Consider the following 13,955-nt stretch of genomic DNA (forward strand, 5'->3'; position numbering starts at 1 on the left):
TAATGTGCTTTGCAAGTCTTATGCCCTCCTTATTAGGCCCCCCATCAGATATTCATCACTGTATACTACTTGTTTGGTTTTGACAGAGGGAACCATATCTGTAACTGATGTATTTGTAACTGATATGGGAGTGATACTGAGAAATTGAAATGCAAAGCAGGAAGGGCAGCAAAGTTTGCCGCTAGCTCTTTGTCAAGTCGAGCCTCTGTAGCCTCAGAAATATTGTAAGTGACAGGGCCTTTCAATTTTCCAAAGAAACACAGAGTAAAAGCAGAATTTGTATTCAGCTTTACTTACCAGATGGGAATTCCAGCCAGAGCTGCAGTGCGGAGAGGAAGTCCCATTTCCACGATGCCTCTCTCTGAAGGAGATTGCTTAAAACAGGAAGTCTGCTGTGCCCAGCTTCCTGCACTTAATCACCTAGTGACTCATTGGCCCCAGATTTAACATCAAAATAGTTGGGACTGCATTGCGTGTGGTGCTCTGTCAATTGCCCGCTCTTGGCTAACTGTAATTGAGCTAATTGGCAGTGAAGTAGACACCATGAATCCTTCAATATAAATTGTTTTCACATTAATACTTACAATTTATGCATTTGGCAGAGTTTCAATCAAGGTGCATGTAAAATGAAAGGAGAAACAATTTAGTTGTGTTTTTTAATGCAAACATTAATGTTTAGTCTGAAAAGGGACGTTTGGGTAAAACAGCCAGTGAATAACTATCATGCTTCCTCCCTTTAGAGTTGTAGCAGCTATCAAGGTCACTGGGTTTTAGAGTTCACATTTATTGTGCAGAATATAAAAGATAATTGATGTCACTCAGGCGTTAAATTAAATTGCAATGATGGAGTTGGTAAAGAATTGAAAAGATTGTGCTTTTCATTCTATCATACAGCAAATAATCAGGTTTTAATATAATTTAAGTATATTTATAACCATGAGCAAGATATGTCAGGACTAAAAGGAAGCCATGCTGTTGATGAGTCTTACTCTTGGAGATTATGTCACTTTACTTGCTTCATACAGCAGAACCTCTCGCAGTGCTTAGAACACAACATGGCCTATCGGCTGCAGGGCTATATGTGTGTGTTTGTGAGGGAGGGAGAGGGGAAGAGAGTCTGCATGCATGTGTGGTTTTGTGTCTTTGTGTGTATGTGTGTGCGTGTATGTGTGCATATGTGCGTGCATGTTCGTGTGTGTGTGTGTGAGGCTTTGTGCACGCATGCATGCATTTGTGCGTGTGTGCTGTTTCTATGTATGTGCCCCCCTTTGTGTGTGTGTGTGTGTGTATGTGCTGTTTCTGTGTATGTGCCCTCCTTTGTGTGTGTGTGTGTGTGTGTATGTGCTGTTTCTGTGTATGTGCCCCCCTTTGTGTGTGTGTGTGTGTGTGTGTGTGTGTGTGAGGCTGTTTCTGTGTATGTGCCCCCCTTTGTGTGTGTGGGCATGTGTGTGTCTGTAGGCTTGTTTGGGCATGCGATAGTGGGAAAGAACAGCTGTTTCAGCAACAAGGACGCTCCTTCTCGTGTGTAACACTGTCACAGCCGTGAAAATACAACACCCACTCCCCCCCAATACCCCCCCCCACCCCACCCCATCCCCTCGGGGGGAGCAGTTCAGACTTTCCCACCTCAGAGGTGGATGGCCGGGGACACATCAGGATGGAATGCCCCTCTGGCAGATGGAACAACAGCGGGGCTCTCACCGAGAGAGGAGCCACACTTAATCCCTCCTGTCCAGGCCTGGTGACGGTCTGCAACAGAAGATTCCGACTCCACAGCAAGAAACGGGCTTCCTGCGTTACTTCCGCAATGAGCTTGTCTCGTTATGACTTATCTTCCCATTTGTACATTGTTTTGTTGTCGAGTGTTTTTCACTACATGTACTGTAACCGAAGAATTTTGTCCAGCGCTACCCTGTTTTGTAGCTAGATACGATAACTATAATTTCTGAGAATTTTAGGTGATTTTAGATGATGATAATCATTGTAAGGGGTGGTCTAAGAGTTTACACTTACCCCTGGAATTTCTTTCAGGACCGAAGTAAAATGCTGTTATTGAGACATTGAGTATCACTTTACAATTCCAATAGAAAAATCATGCCTTTCATCGTGCACTTTTGCAAATTTTTTATATGGATTTCCTTAGTGTACTCAGAGGAAAGGAGAATTCAAAATAAGACATCTTCCTTATGCCATTTACTTCTCCTAGAAAGAAATGAGCTCCATTCAACACCAATGTGAGATTTTGACTATTTTCTCATACTTCTCAAATTCCATTCCTGAGAAATAACCCTTCACTTGTCTCTCTAAGATAACAATATGCGCTCTTACAATGTTCGAGATTTACTCTCACTCCAACGCCTTCTATTTGTCTGAAATTAATGAGATAACCGCCAGATCCAAGGAGAAACCCATGAGAATTCTCTAATTCTAAGTGCTGTGACAACTCAGTGAGAACTCCTGCATTTCTTATACTTTTCCTGTTCTCCTCAAATTATCCATGATTTGTCTTAGATTGATCTATGCCCTTACTCTTCATTTCTCTGAATGTGGGGTTTAGGAGAAATAGTTCGGAGGTCACTGATCTCAAAATAAGAATCATATTTATTTCTCAAGAGATATAGAAAAGACTATTGTAAGCAGCAGGTTTTTTTCTCTGGGTATAAGCGTGAGGTCTCTGTTTGGGTTGCGAAGAAGGGGAAGGGGTCGGGTCTTGGTTTGGTTGCCCATGATGAGGTTACCCATGTGCGCCCAACCCCCACCGTGTGGGTGAGCCGGAGGAATGACACATATTTACCAGGTCCACCATTTCCCCAGACAGCGAAACAGAAAATCATACCGCCTGTTTTAATGACCCAGACAGAAGTTGTAAAGATGCCTCTCAAAGGCTTACTGTGGACCGAGCATCTGTGGAGCTTGTCTTGGCAGCTGCGGGGTCCTTTTGGCCTGAACAGGTTCACTGTTGATTGTGCCTGTACGTCTGAGTCTTGTCCACTTCCTGGTGGCTCGTTCTTCGTCCATATTGAGATGCTTTGTTTTGTAATTTTGTCGTTTTGTTTTTTTTTTTTTTTTTTGGCTGTCTCACACCCCAATGAGCATGTCTAATTTGTGACTCGCCTCTTTGCCATGGGCACTTAGCACATTCTTTTCCCCCAAACTTCTTGTCAGCCTCTCAGGATGAATGTGTTTTGAATGGGCAGATATGGGAAGTGACCAGAGGCAGATGTATTTTTTAAATTATTCAAAACCAGAAAACCCACCCTTCCTTGAGAATTTCTCTCACTCTCCACAAGTTCAACCAGGCACCCCCAATTAAAAAAGGTGGTTTCTGCACACATTTATTTGTACGATAGTTGTCATAAAATAATGTGTTTAGCCTTTTGCAATGTGTAAGGTATCCTTTCTTACCCACTTCTGTTGTTTCTCAGAACTCTAACTTCTGAGTTTTTGTCCAGTGAACTTGAGTAGCTGCTTGTACTGTCAGTGTAAACTCAGCTCTGCTGCGGTATCGGTTTGTGTAGCGGGTGTGGAGGCGGTGTTGGGTTTCTCTTTCTGTTGCAGCTGTCGGGTGGTGTAGACTCCCCCCACCCACCCGACGCTGTCTGCCTTTTGAGCGAGAGCGCTGGGCTGCGGGGTGCGAAGCCTGCCTGCCCCGCTCAGCTTCCTGTCCTCCGCGCTTTCGGCAGGGCGCAGCGCGAGCCCCTTAGCGCAGGAGCCCCCCCTCAAACGCGCTGCTGCTGCTGCTGCTCTCGTGCCTGTCCCGCGAAGGCCGTGCCCGGTCTAACGTTCCCTCTGCAGCCTTCTGACAGGCAGGGCAGCTCCGTGAGCTCCTCCTCGGGGAGCCCTGGAATGCGCCTCCTTTGTCTCCGCTCACCCGCCCGGATGCTGGAGGCTTTATCTCGCAGGTGGACGGTGAGGAGTCGGGTGACGGCCGGGGCAGCGGTGCTGTGGGAGGGGCTGTGGAGGCGGTGCGCGAGCGCTCTCTGTGGGTCGGTGGAAACAGCCCCCGCTGTAGCGTGGGAGGGGCTAAGCCCTCCCTAGCGGGCGGCCGAGGCTGAGCTGCTGTGATTGAGAGGCCGGCAGCAGTGAGGGGAAGAGAAGAGCGCTGAAGTTTTTTAGTCGCCTGGATCGGGAGCGGAGAGCTGCTCTGCTGGACATGCTGGCTGCTGGGGTCTGCCACAGCCCTCGGATCTCTGGGATATTGTGAAGGAACTCTCTCTGTCTCTCTGCCGCGCTTGACAATGCAAGGAAGGGCCAGCAAAGCTCCAAAGAAGGAGCTGGTGATCGAGTCCCCGCAGCAGTACAGGAGCCTGGGCACGGCTGAGCCAGAGGTGGACACTGTGCCGCAGGTGGCGGTAAGTCACCCACCTGGCGCTGGGCGCTATATTGGGGTTCATACCTGCCTGGCACTGGGCACTGTATCGGGGTTCATACTTGCCTGGTGCTTGGTGCTGTAGTGGGGTTCATAATTGCCTGTTGCTTTCACCTAAGGAGGCAAACTGTTTTTGAAAGGTAAATTTAGAACTTTGTTTCTCTAGTTCATTTATCTAGTTTTTTCATGTTATCTGTGTCATTTATCACAGTTAGCCTAGCAGTTTTAGGGAGTTATTGAGGAGGAAACAAAAATGTTGCTGGTGTGGTTTGACTCCCATGCGACAGGAGATTGAAACTGATATAAACAGTGTTTGAAGATTTTTAACTTGTTCTGAGGATTTTTCATGAGAAATTTTTTTGAGCGAGGACTTCAAATCAGGTGTTTGAAGTTTGGCCTCACTTTTCTGAACCCGGTCTTCTGTCTCAGTTTCACATAAAAAATGCCTGTCTTTTATTTGACCAGTTATTCACAGTAAAACAGGTTCTAGTTTCAAAAGCGCTTTTGTTTGCATTGGAGGAGAGGAACCAGGAGCTTTGCCAGTGCTACAAGTGGGCATGGGCAGAATAACTAGCCATTGTGTCATATGTGTTAATATACTCAGATATAATGTAATAATAATATGTGTACATGTTTATGATTTTAAATAATAATAATAATAATAATAATAATAAAGAAATTCATTTATATAGCACCTCATAGTGTCATACTTTAATATAATCCACTTGAAGCTCAAAGTGCTTCACAGACAACATAAAATGAATACAAACATGATATAGTGAAAACAATTCAGTAGAATTTTTCTACTGAAACCGCATCTTCTAGAAGCAATCCATTTTCCTCAGCAGAAAGGTCATCTTAATGGTGAGAAATACAACATGGTGCAGGTTTACTTTGTCATTGTCATTAGTCAGGACAAAGAGCTCTCAAAAGTATTGGTGGAAAAACTCAAGTTGAGTAGATTGTGCACAGGTTACACTCTTCAGGACTGGGATTGAGGAAACACTGCACATTTACATCTGCTGTCAGTTGGTTGGAGTGAAATTTCTTAAGGGGTTAATAACTGACATTCTGTGTCAAGTAAGTGTTTTCTTTCAGATAGGCTTTGATGCATGGGTGTATTCAACTGATATCACATTACCTGCCTATATCAAGCAGATAATTAGTGTGTTCATTTGAAATGTTTGTGTTGGCACTTCTGGTTGATGTTATTGAAGAGTTTCACTGGCTGACGGCACTGGAAGTCCAAAGCTGGGCGTTTGCCTTTATCACATAAAGTTCTGCCTTGCTATGGTGGGACCCCAGTCTGGGAAAGGAACATTACCTCATTTTATTAAGGAACACAAGAGTCTTAGGTAGAGGTGGGATTTGGAGGATGACGCCATTGAACTCCTCTCTATGTAATGTGCGCCGGCGTTCCGTTATTTTAGTTGGCAAGCGCTTAAATCGCAGTGATTTTAGTTATTATCTCCATAGCCTATGGCTTGCATGTGAGCTAAGAAAGGCATTGTTCCACCTAAACATAGCTGTTGCGCCGGAGACAAGTGCAGTCTGCAGGTGGAGGGGTCGATGTGTCTGCAGTCAGTGGACAGAGCTTTAATCTTGGCGCTTACGCTTGCTTAGTTTGCTCGGTCTGCTTGCTGACATTCGCATATGGAAGACATCAGCCAGCATACGAGCATACGCTGGGCGAAAGGGAGGGCCACAGAAAGGATTCTGGTTATGGGGGAATGAGCTTGGGCTCGGGCTGTTTACAGCTCAGCAGTGACATGGTAAACTAGGGGAATCAAGAAAATAAAGATAAATAAACCTCTATAGCCACAAGTGGGGGAGAAGAGAATGGTAAAAATGATAACGACTAACTGAGGAATCTGATTAACTCGTGTGGCATGAATTTGGACTATGGTTTCCAAACCTGTTCTGGGCTTAGCACAGAGGTCACAAGTTATGATCCATTTCAGGATTTCCTGCCAGCTGCTGTTCTTATTTAATTAGCTCAGTCAAGTAGGCTACTTACTGTAAAACAACATTTTTGAATCTACCACTGTAGGCATCGCACGCATACTTTTTGAAAATGCTTTACTGCGGCCACAGGATTTGTTTACTGTAATATGGGCGGGAGCAGGCGGTCAGAATCGGGTTTGCGGGATATGCGCGGGATGAGGGATTTTCCCTGGCCGGTGCCAGATGATGAGGAGGAAGGCGTTTGCTGATCGCTCCTGTGATGGAGATCATGCTGGAAGCGCTCCAGAGAAACTCCTGGTGAGAGTATCGGTCTCGCACGGCCTGCTTTTTAAACTTCATCCGCCCAGATTTGAGAGATATGCGGGATTTCTTGAGAGACTGCACACTCCTATCAGTTCATAATGGAAAGCAGTTACAGGGTGTTTATAAGGGTGTTGAGAGGACGTGTTGTGCACCACAGGCTGCTAGTGTTGCAGAATGGGGCTGCACACCCAGGCTCTGTGGTTTGTGATTTTAATGAAGGCATAGCGTGTTGGTGGTGACAGGAGCGAGAATATGAGTAAGATCGCTGAGCGTCTGGACTGCTATCTTTTAGCAGTCTCTAGCTGACTCATTTATTCTGTCTGCTTGTTTAGAGAAAACGCATGCCTGTTTTCATTCCTCCCATTCCTTTTGGATGCAGGTGGTTGTGTTCGTGAGGCTTAATTGTTGATGACTCCTTCCATGTGCGTGCGTGTGCGTGTGTGTGTGTGTGTGGGGGGGTGTTCTCTATGTGTGCGTGTGTGTGCGTGTGGGGGGGGGGGGGTGTTCTCTATGTGTGCATGTGTGCGTGTGCATTTCTGTATGCGTATGTGTTTGCGTGAGAGCGTGTGTGCACATGCACGTGTAAGTGTGTGCAGTCTCTTCTGGATGATGCTGTAATATATTGCGGTCTGGTGATCCAGGCTGGTCACTCTCGCCTGCGGATAGAACACTCGCTTGTGTCAGAGGATCCCTTCTGAATCATTAAGAGGAAGAACAGCTTGGCTCTCGAGTCTGCGCTGAGCAGAACTGCGTTTGATAGCGCGTCCACTCAGCGCAAACAAACGCACGAGTGTCCAAGGCAATCCCTCTGAGAGCATGCTGCAGTCATCAGCCCCAGATGTGGACACTGTAACTCTTCCCTAAGGCCTGACTCAACCTCATGCCTTTCTCTCTCCCTGGCTCTCTCTTTCTCTCTGGGGCCTAGTGCGATACGCTCATGCCTGAAGTCCGGAAAGGTTATGTAGGGAGCTGGCTTTCGCTCAAGAATTTGCACTCCATTTCACTTAATTTGTTATGAAACAGTACAGCCTGGATCATGTCTACCTTAGTCTACCTGAAGAACATCATTGGGCACTTTGCTCTTGCCTACAGTGTCCCTGCCTAGGTCCACATGCGCTCCCAAAGGACAGAGCGGTTTTGAGTGTGTACTAAGCGGATCAGCAGTTCCCAAACCATCTGTGCCTAAAGCCCAATTAAAGAGAGAACATTTTCTGACCCAGTTCTTGGAAATTGTAGCCTTTAATATGTTCAGACAAGAAAACTAAAGGTTTAAATGCAGTTGCATGTTAGAACAACTCCGTAAATTATGGAGTTCCTGTAACAGGTTCACTTTATCGTTTGACCACTGTGAATCTCACGACAAAGTGTTTTATATACAGTACTGTATGTTTTTCCATGTGTCCTCTCCCATTCCCCCCTCAAAACCCTCCCACAAAGTTTTGGAGTCATTGCTTCACATTAATTCACCCTTTAATTGAAATGACGTAAAGGAGAGAGCTTTTCGGTTGCAGAATGACTCTTTCACATACCGCAGACCAGAATAATATCACTTGGTTGGGAATTGTTTGTGCAAACTTTTTATATAATTTCAACACTGAACCAGAATATGCACAGGATAAGCATTTGTGCATGCACATCTTTGAAACTTTTTGCTGCAACTTAAACATTAAGCCATATTTAGGATAGGCCTACTATTGTATTAGGAGTCCTTCTCGTCTGTGACATCTATCACAGACCCGGAAGTGAAAACTATCACCAGCCTCCCCCAATGCTAGTGGAGCACCGCCCACCACTTTTTCACCTGGTTTGTTGTGACTGTAACCAGGCAATGTGATGTCCTCATGCTGTTTTGCCTGTTTGCCTGCTGGACAGCAATGAGAGGGCGTTACAACTACTCCTCCTGTGGAGACCTGGGTCGCCACATCACTAGCTAACAAATGATCCAGCGAGATTAGAACATTTCAGTGCCTTTACTGGCTGCACCTCCAGGGTGCCCTGGTTAATTACTGTTTTCAATAAGATTTGTAGCTTATATGTGTATTAAATCAGACACACTGGTTTTAATGATTGCCTTCCGTAGAACAGATGATGATGCTCGTTAATTGTGACTGATCGTTGAAGGCAGTAGTCCCAGCTCCTACTACAGTATTTCATAATGGCATAGAAGTTCAGCTTTATGTTTTTTAGGAGTTTGTGGTTGATAGAAGAGTTTGGGTATACTGTGCCTGTGTGCTCTGTTTGTGTGAACTGCAGCATGAATGAATGGAGCCACACACTGCCTTGTGTATCTGTGCAGCAGTGTAGTGGAGACTCTTCGCTGTACAGTGCAGCAGGCATAGGGTTCTACTGTACACAAGTGTGTCCAGCGCTCTGAATGAGCTCCATTGTCCTGGCTGTGCTCAGGCTGCTGTGAAGTTGCTCAAGCCTCTGTGTTTTCATCACCTGTCATCTTGCGTGAGCATCTACCCTCTTTCCTCGCAGATTGCGCAAGGCGCTTGAAGGTTATGGGGTTGAGCGATAATGAGTGGAAATGAGGCTAGTTTACGACCCGCTTCCTCATTGGGCAGGATGAATCTTGAGGATTCCTTGCGTGCTCTGATTTGTATCTTGGAGGAGGGTAAAACCTGGCGTAGCCTGGTACAGGGCTCCTCCATGACTCATTAGTGACGTGTGTGTGATGTCATGAAGTGAGGTAATTCTCGACCTCCGGTTGGACACAACCCCATGTATTCTCAGTGGGCAACAGTAGCTGTCTGCTCAGGTTTTCATGGTGTGGTTAACAGATGGGGTATGCGCTCTCGGGCTTCAGCGGCTGGTACCACCGCTCTGCCTGAGACCCAGGCCCTGTTTCTGTGGGTTTCCCTGTTTCTCCCATTGATTACAGCTGTAACTCTGGCATTTTGAGCATGCTCAGTCCACCTACAGAATGCTACCCTCAAAAATCTGAGGCCAGCCCTCCAACCAGACCCATCCTGTGGCTGATATGTGACTCAGTACCAGACTGTGGGTGGTGTAGAACCCCTTTCCCACTGAGATCTGCACTTTTGGTTTCTCTGCTATATTTTCCTGGTTCAGCTGTGGTGTTTTCAGTAAGCCCTGCCCGCTCATCTCTGAAACCATGAAGGATGCTTTCCCAGATGAGGTCAGAGGACGGACAGACAGCCTTATTCTTTGTAGTGAGAAGGTCACTCCGAAGTCTCCTGCTAACATTGAGAAATCTTGAGTCTTTTGAGTCATCCTTATTGGTAGCACTGACCTTGTGTTGTAATTACTGTACCGTGCATGTGGTGCATTGCTGAGCTGTCATTCTGGACACGGAGCTCCGGAGGGACCTGAAACAGCGCTGCTCATTTCCCTGGCTTCGGTGGTGACTGCGGCCTTTCCACACAAAGCGGCTTCCCCTTTCATTGTGAAACTTTTCCTGCAGTTGGTTACTGTAATTTCACATATGCCATCATTCTTTCTATTTGTGGTCTGAAGAGGGTTTTTTTTAATCCTTTGAGTTTGCTGTGTAGAGTGATTTTCATTTTGGAGCGTTGTGACCTTATGCAAGTGGTTCACACCAACACTTTTTGTATTGCTGATTTTGCAAGATAGCTCACTGCAAGATAAGGAACAACTTTGAGGTTTTGACTTGGCATTTTGCCAGTGCAGCCTATCAGTCCAGGGGGGTCTAAGATGAAATTCTTACAACATTAGTCATGGTGTGTTCTCATGCCCTTGATGGATTTGCCTTCTAGTACTGCTTTGTGTCAGCTGGCTCAATATAGATTTTCTTTTCTCTTCTTTTGGAGAGTGACATGCTAACAACTCCCTTTTTAGTATGTTTCTGTGTGTTATGTTAAGTGATCTGTGCAAGCCATGACTGTATGTTTCTGTTTGTTGTGATTGTATGTTGATGCGTACTGCGTTCAGTGATTTGTGCACTCTGTGACTGTGTGTTGTTGTGTGCTGTGTTAAGTGACTGTACGTTGATGCGTTCTGTGCTAAGTGATCTGCAGGCTGTGACTGTATGTTGCTGTGTGCGGTGTTATGTGACTGTATGTCGCTGTGTGCTGTGCTCAGGTGAAGCCCAAGGTGATCGAGCCGCTGGACTATGAGAATGTGCTGGTGCAGAGGAAGACCCAGATCCTCAGCGATGTCCTCAGGGACATGCTGCAGTTCCCCATGGACGACTTCCTGGTGAGTCTCACGCCATGCATCGCCATCGGCCCAGCCACACCCCCTCCTGCTCCTGCATAGCTACAGATGAAGGCTCTGTTGAACACAGACTTTATTGTAGGCATCCCATTGAGGAAAGGCTCACTTCCTGTATTTCAGCCAAAAATTGTCCATCCAGTACTAGATGCTCTTTGTCTATGTAATTGCTTGCTAATCTTGAATAACCGGCAATAAATGCTATGGAATTAATAACATCACACATAACAGCATCCACACCCCCTCACTTACAATGAACAACTTCATGAGAGCCCGCCCCCCCCCCAAAGCTTATTGAATGTAGTCACCTTAGCGTGTTTCTGAGTTGCATTGCTAATCCTATCTAGAGTTGAGGATGAACTGAAAGCAATGAGACTGGATGAGTAAATAGAACTAAAGAGTCATGCCAACATGAAAGGCCAGGGATCTGGTAGTTTGATTTATTTCAGTACTGTGGCTGGGATGTTCGTACCACTGTGAAACAAGGACCTTTTCACATTTCCCATTGACACAATGCATACTATAATGGTTCGTACTGGAAACATTGACAATGGAATGTTGTCTGGCACCAACACTACAGGAAATTCAGGCACTCAGGAAGATGTTCTTCACTAAAGCAGAAAAGAGGCATACATCCTCTCGCCTGGCCTTCCAGTGTCTCACGATCCAAAGGATGTTTAATAGAACAGGGTTTTAAAAAAAATTATTTCTCCATTTACTCTTTGCGCTGTATGTACAGCCACAGTGACATTCATCTTTTAATAATGCAAGGAAGAATAAAATTTTAATAGTACGTTTGTTATTATTTCATTTTTATTATTTGTTTTACTGTTATGTCCCCCATCCCTGGTCATTGTGAGTTAGCGTCCTCAGGGAAAAAGCTGAGGAAAAGCTGTGATGGTGACCTTCACTCTGGACAGGCTGCTTTTTGGGACGCTGCATCAGCCCTGGCCCTCAGCTCTGCTCTCTGAATTCAGAGGGTTCTGTGGCACATTCCAACAATGGTTAGACTGTGTTGTGTGTGTGAAAAACAGGTATATCAGGATATTCCCAAATCACAGAAGTCACTGTGAGCAGATCCAGCATGGGCTCCCTGCAGAATAACTCTACGAACACTTTGCTGGACAGCATGCTTTGTCCTGCTGTGCTTCAAAACCTTAAATTTGGGTGTGGTGAGCAACACAATGGCCTTGTTGCTGGGGTGTGATCATTTACTTACTTTTGATTATAGGTACTGTGCATCATATCCAGTTTAGAGCCTGGTGTCATTAGTCGAAGCATCTCTAAGTAGCGTCTGTTGGCTGTTTCCAGCAGCTATGTGGATCCCATATGTGGCAGGGTTTCAGCTCTGTGTCTACTGTCAGGGTTGTCTCTCATTTTCAACCCCACTTGAATCCAAAAGCTTTCGATAGCATTTGCAATCAGAAGACGTATCTTGGTTTAAAATATAAAAAAATATATTAAAAAAACATTTTTGAAACCGTGTTTACTGCATCTGGTTTTGATCACTGAGCGCAGGGCTGAGGGAGAGCCAGACCACTTCTCCGTGTTGTCCGATGAGCTTGTTAGCAAACTTTCTGCAGGTCAGCTTGGAGCAGTTCTGCCTGTTGTATGTAATTTAGCCCTCACACTGAGCAGTAAGCCAATGACTAAGGAGGATGTTTTCATTGGGACTGCTTCAGGAGATCTTTTAAAAACACGGCAAGTATCTGAAGTAATGATAAAATCAACATTTTTATAATTGTTGAAATAATATGATTTCGAAACACTCTCTCCATGTCCTTGATTAGGCCATTCCATAAGGTACAAATCACGGAGATTTGCCCTTATTTGACAAACTAATAACATGTTTCATGTTTCAACGGAATGTGGAAACATAATTGGAAATTAGGACTTAATTTGTAAATTGTGGATTCGGCTATGTAATTATTTAGATAAGTACTAACCTGCAGTTATAATTTTGCATTCCTTTGAAACATACAAATTATATTGCGGTGTCAATCAGTGACAAGACAAGACCTGACAAGTTTTTTGGTTTTTATCTGTGAACTTGTCTGGTGTGTGGTCCAGTCTGTGTTTCATTTTGATTCAGTTAGCTTTTATAGCAAGAATAGACTAAACTATTCTGGCAAAAATAGGTGATGTCAAAACAATTGAGAAAACAGTGAGAAAAGAAAATAATTACTTTTACATGCCAATAATTGAAGGCCTTGTTAATCAATAGTCCTATTTTTGAAAATGAATTTTGAATATACCTACATTCCTGTATTGTGGTTGACATGCATTAACTTTGCAAATAATTATTGGAAAGTACTTTACATTGATAAAAACGATCATTTGTCGTTAATCAATGTGTTCTTCAGATTTGAAATTATGATATGGAGAGAGTTGCGATCAGTGACATTAAAAAATTAATGAAATGCTGTGGATTGTATGCGTTATAAATGTAAGACTATCACTGTGGTATTTGAAATATCTGGCCCTTGCAGGAATAGGTGGAGTAGTAAACTTGTTGGCTGCCTCATTAGGTCTTTTGAGCCCTTCACGGTCACTGGCTTTCTCTTAGTTTCCTCCACCCCACTTCCTGGCTTCCCCCATCCACAGGCCTGATTGTTTCTACTCTGTAGATTACATCTTGCAGCAGGAAGGAGAGGAAGGCGAGAGCTCCAGTGTTTATCGTGGAAGGGGCCTGGCTTCTGAGTTTGTCACTGCTGGAGTAACCGCAGGGAGTGCCAATCCCTGAATGTGACCGCAGACAAGCAACCTCTTTGTGAGGTTATCAGTAGAGCTGTTCTCATTCCAGTAATTCTGCTAAATCACTTTTTTAGTAATGTCATAGACTGCCGGCTCAGTTATTTTCATGCGCACTGGCATATTGGACACCGTGGCTTGTCAGATTTACCAGATCCATCCCTGCATTCAGATCCAAGACTGAAGGTGCTGTCACTAGTGTGCCTGATTAATTCAGTTGCAGTTAATAGTATTTTATCTTTTCAGTCAAGACATGCTCAGTGATAAGATAAAGGTTGTATTTTTTATATTGTTCTTGTATGTGGACATTAATCCATGATGAAAATTATGTTCTTTCATCTTCCATATTTTAGCTTATTTACCCAGATTT

The 13,955-nt window shown here is 44.7% G+C and overlaps 1 protein-coding gene across 9 annotated transcripts in view; it reads left to right on the forward strand.

Annotated features, from left to right (window-relative positions):
- Positions 1-13,955, forward strand: part of LOC135251024 (dedicator of cytokinesis protein 9-like) — a 105,712-nt gene that overhangs the window by 38,420 nt on the left and 53,337 nt on the right. For 8 of the 9 annotated variants that reach the window (XM_064327974.1, XM_064327969.1, XM_064327977.1 and 5 more), the window contains exon 2: positions 10,703-10,819. In XM_064327974.1, the coding sequence (XP_064184044.1) occupies positions 10,703-10,819 (117 nt within the window). Of the gene's footprint in view, positions 1-4,050; positions 4,353-10,702; positions 10,820-13,955 lie in introns of those variants that run through there. The other variant, XM_064327971.1, reaches the window with a different exon arrangement.

This window comes from Anguilla rostrata, chromosome 3 (genome assembly GCF_018555375.3).
Source record: "Anguilla rostrata isolate EN2019 chromosome 3, ASM1855537v3, whole genome shotgun sequence".
In the NCBI taxonomy this organism is placed as follows: Eukaryota; Metazoa; Chordata; class Actinopteri; order Anguilliformes; family Anguillidae; genus Anguilla; species Anguilla rostrata.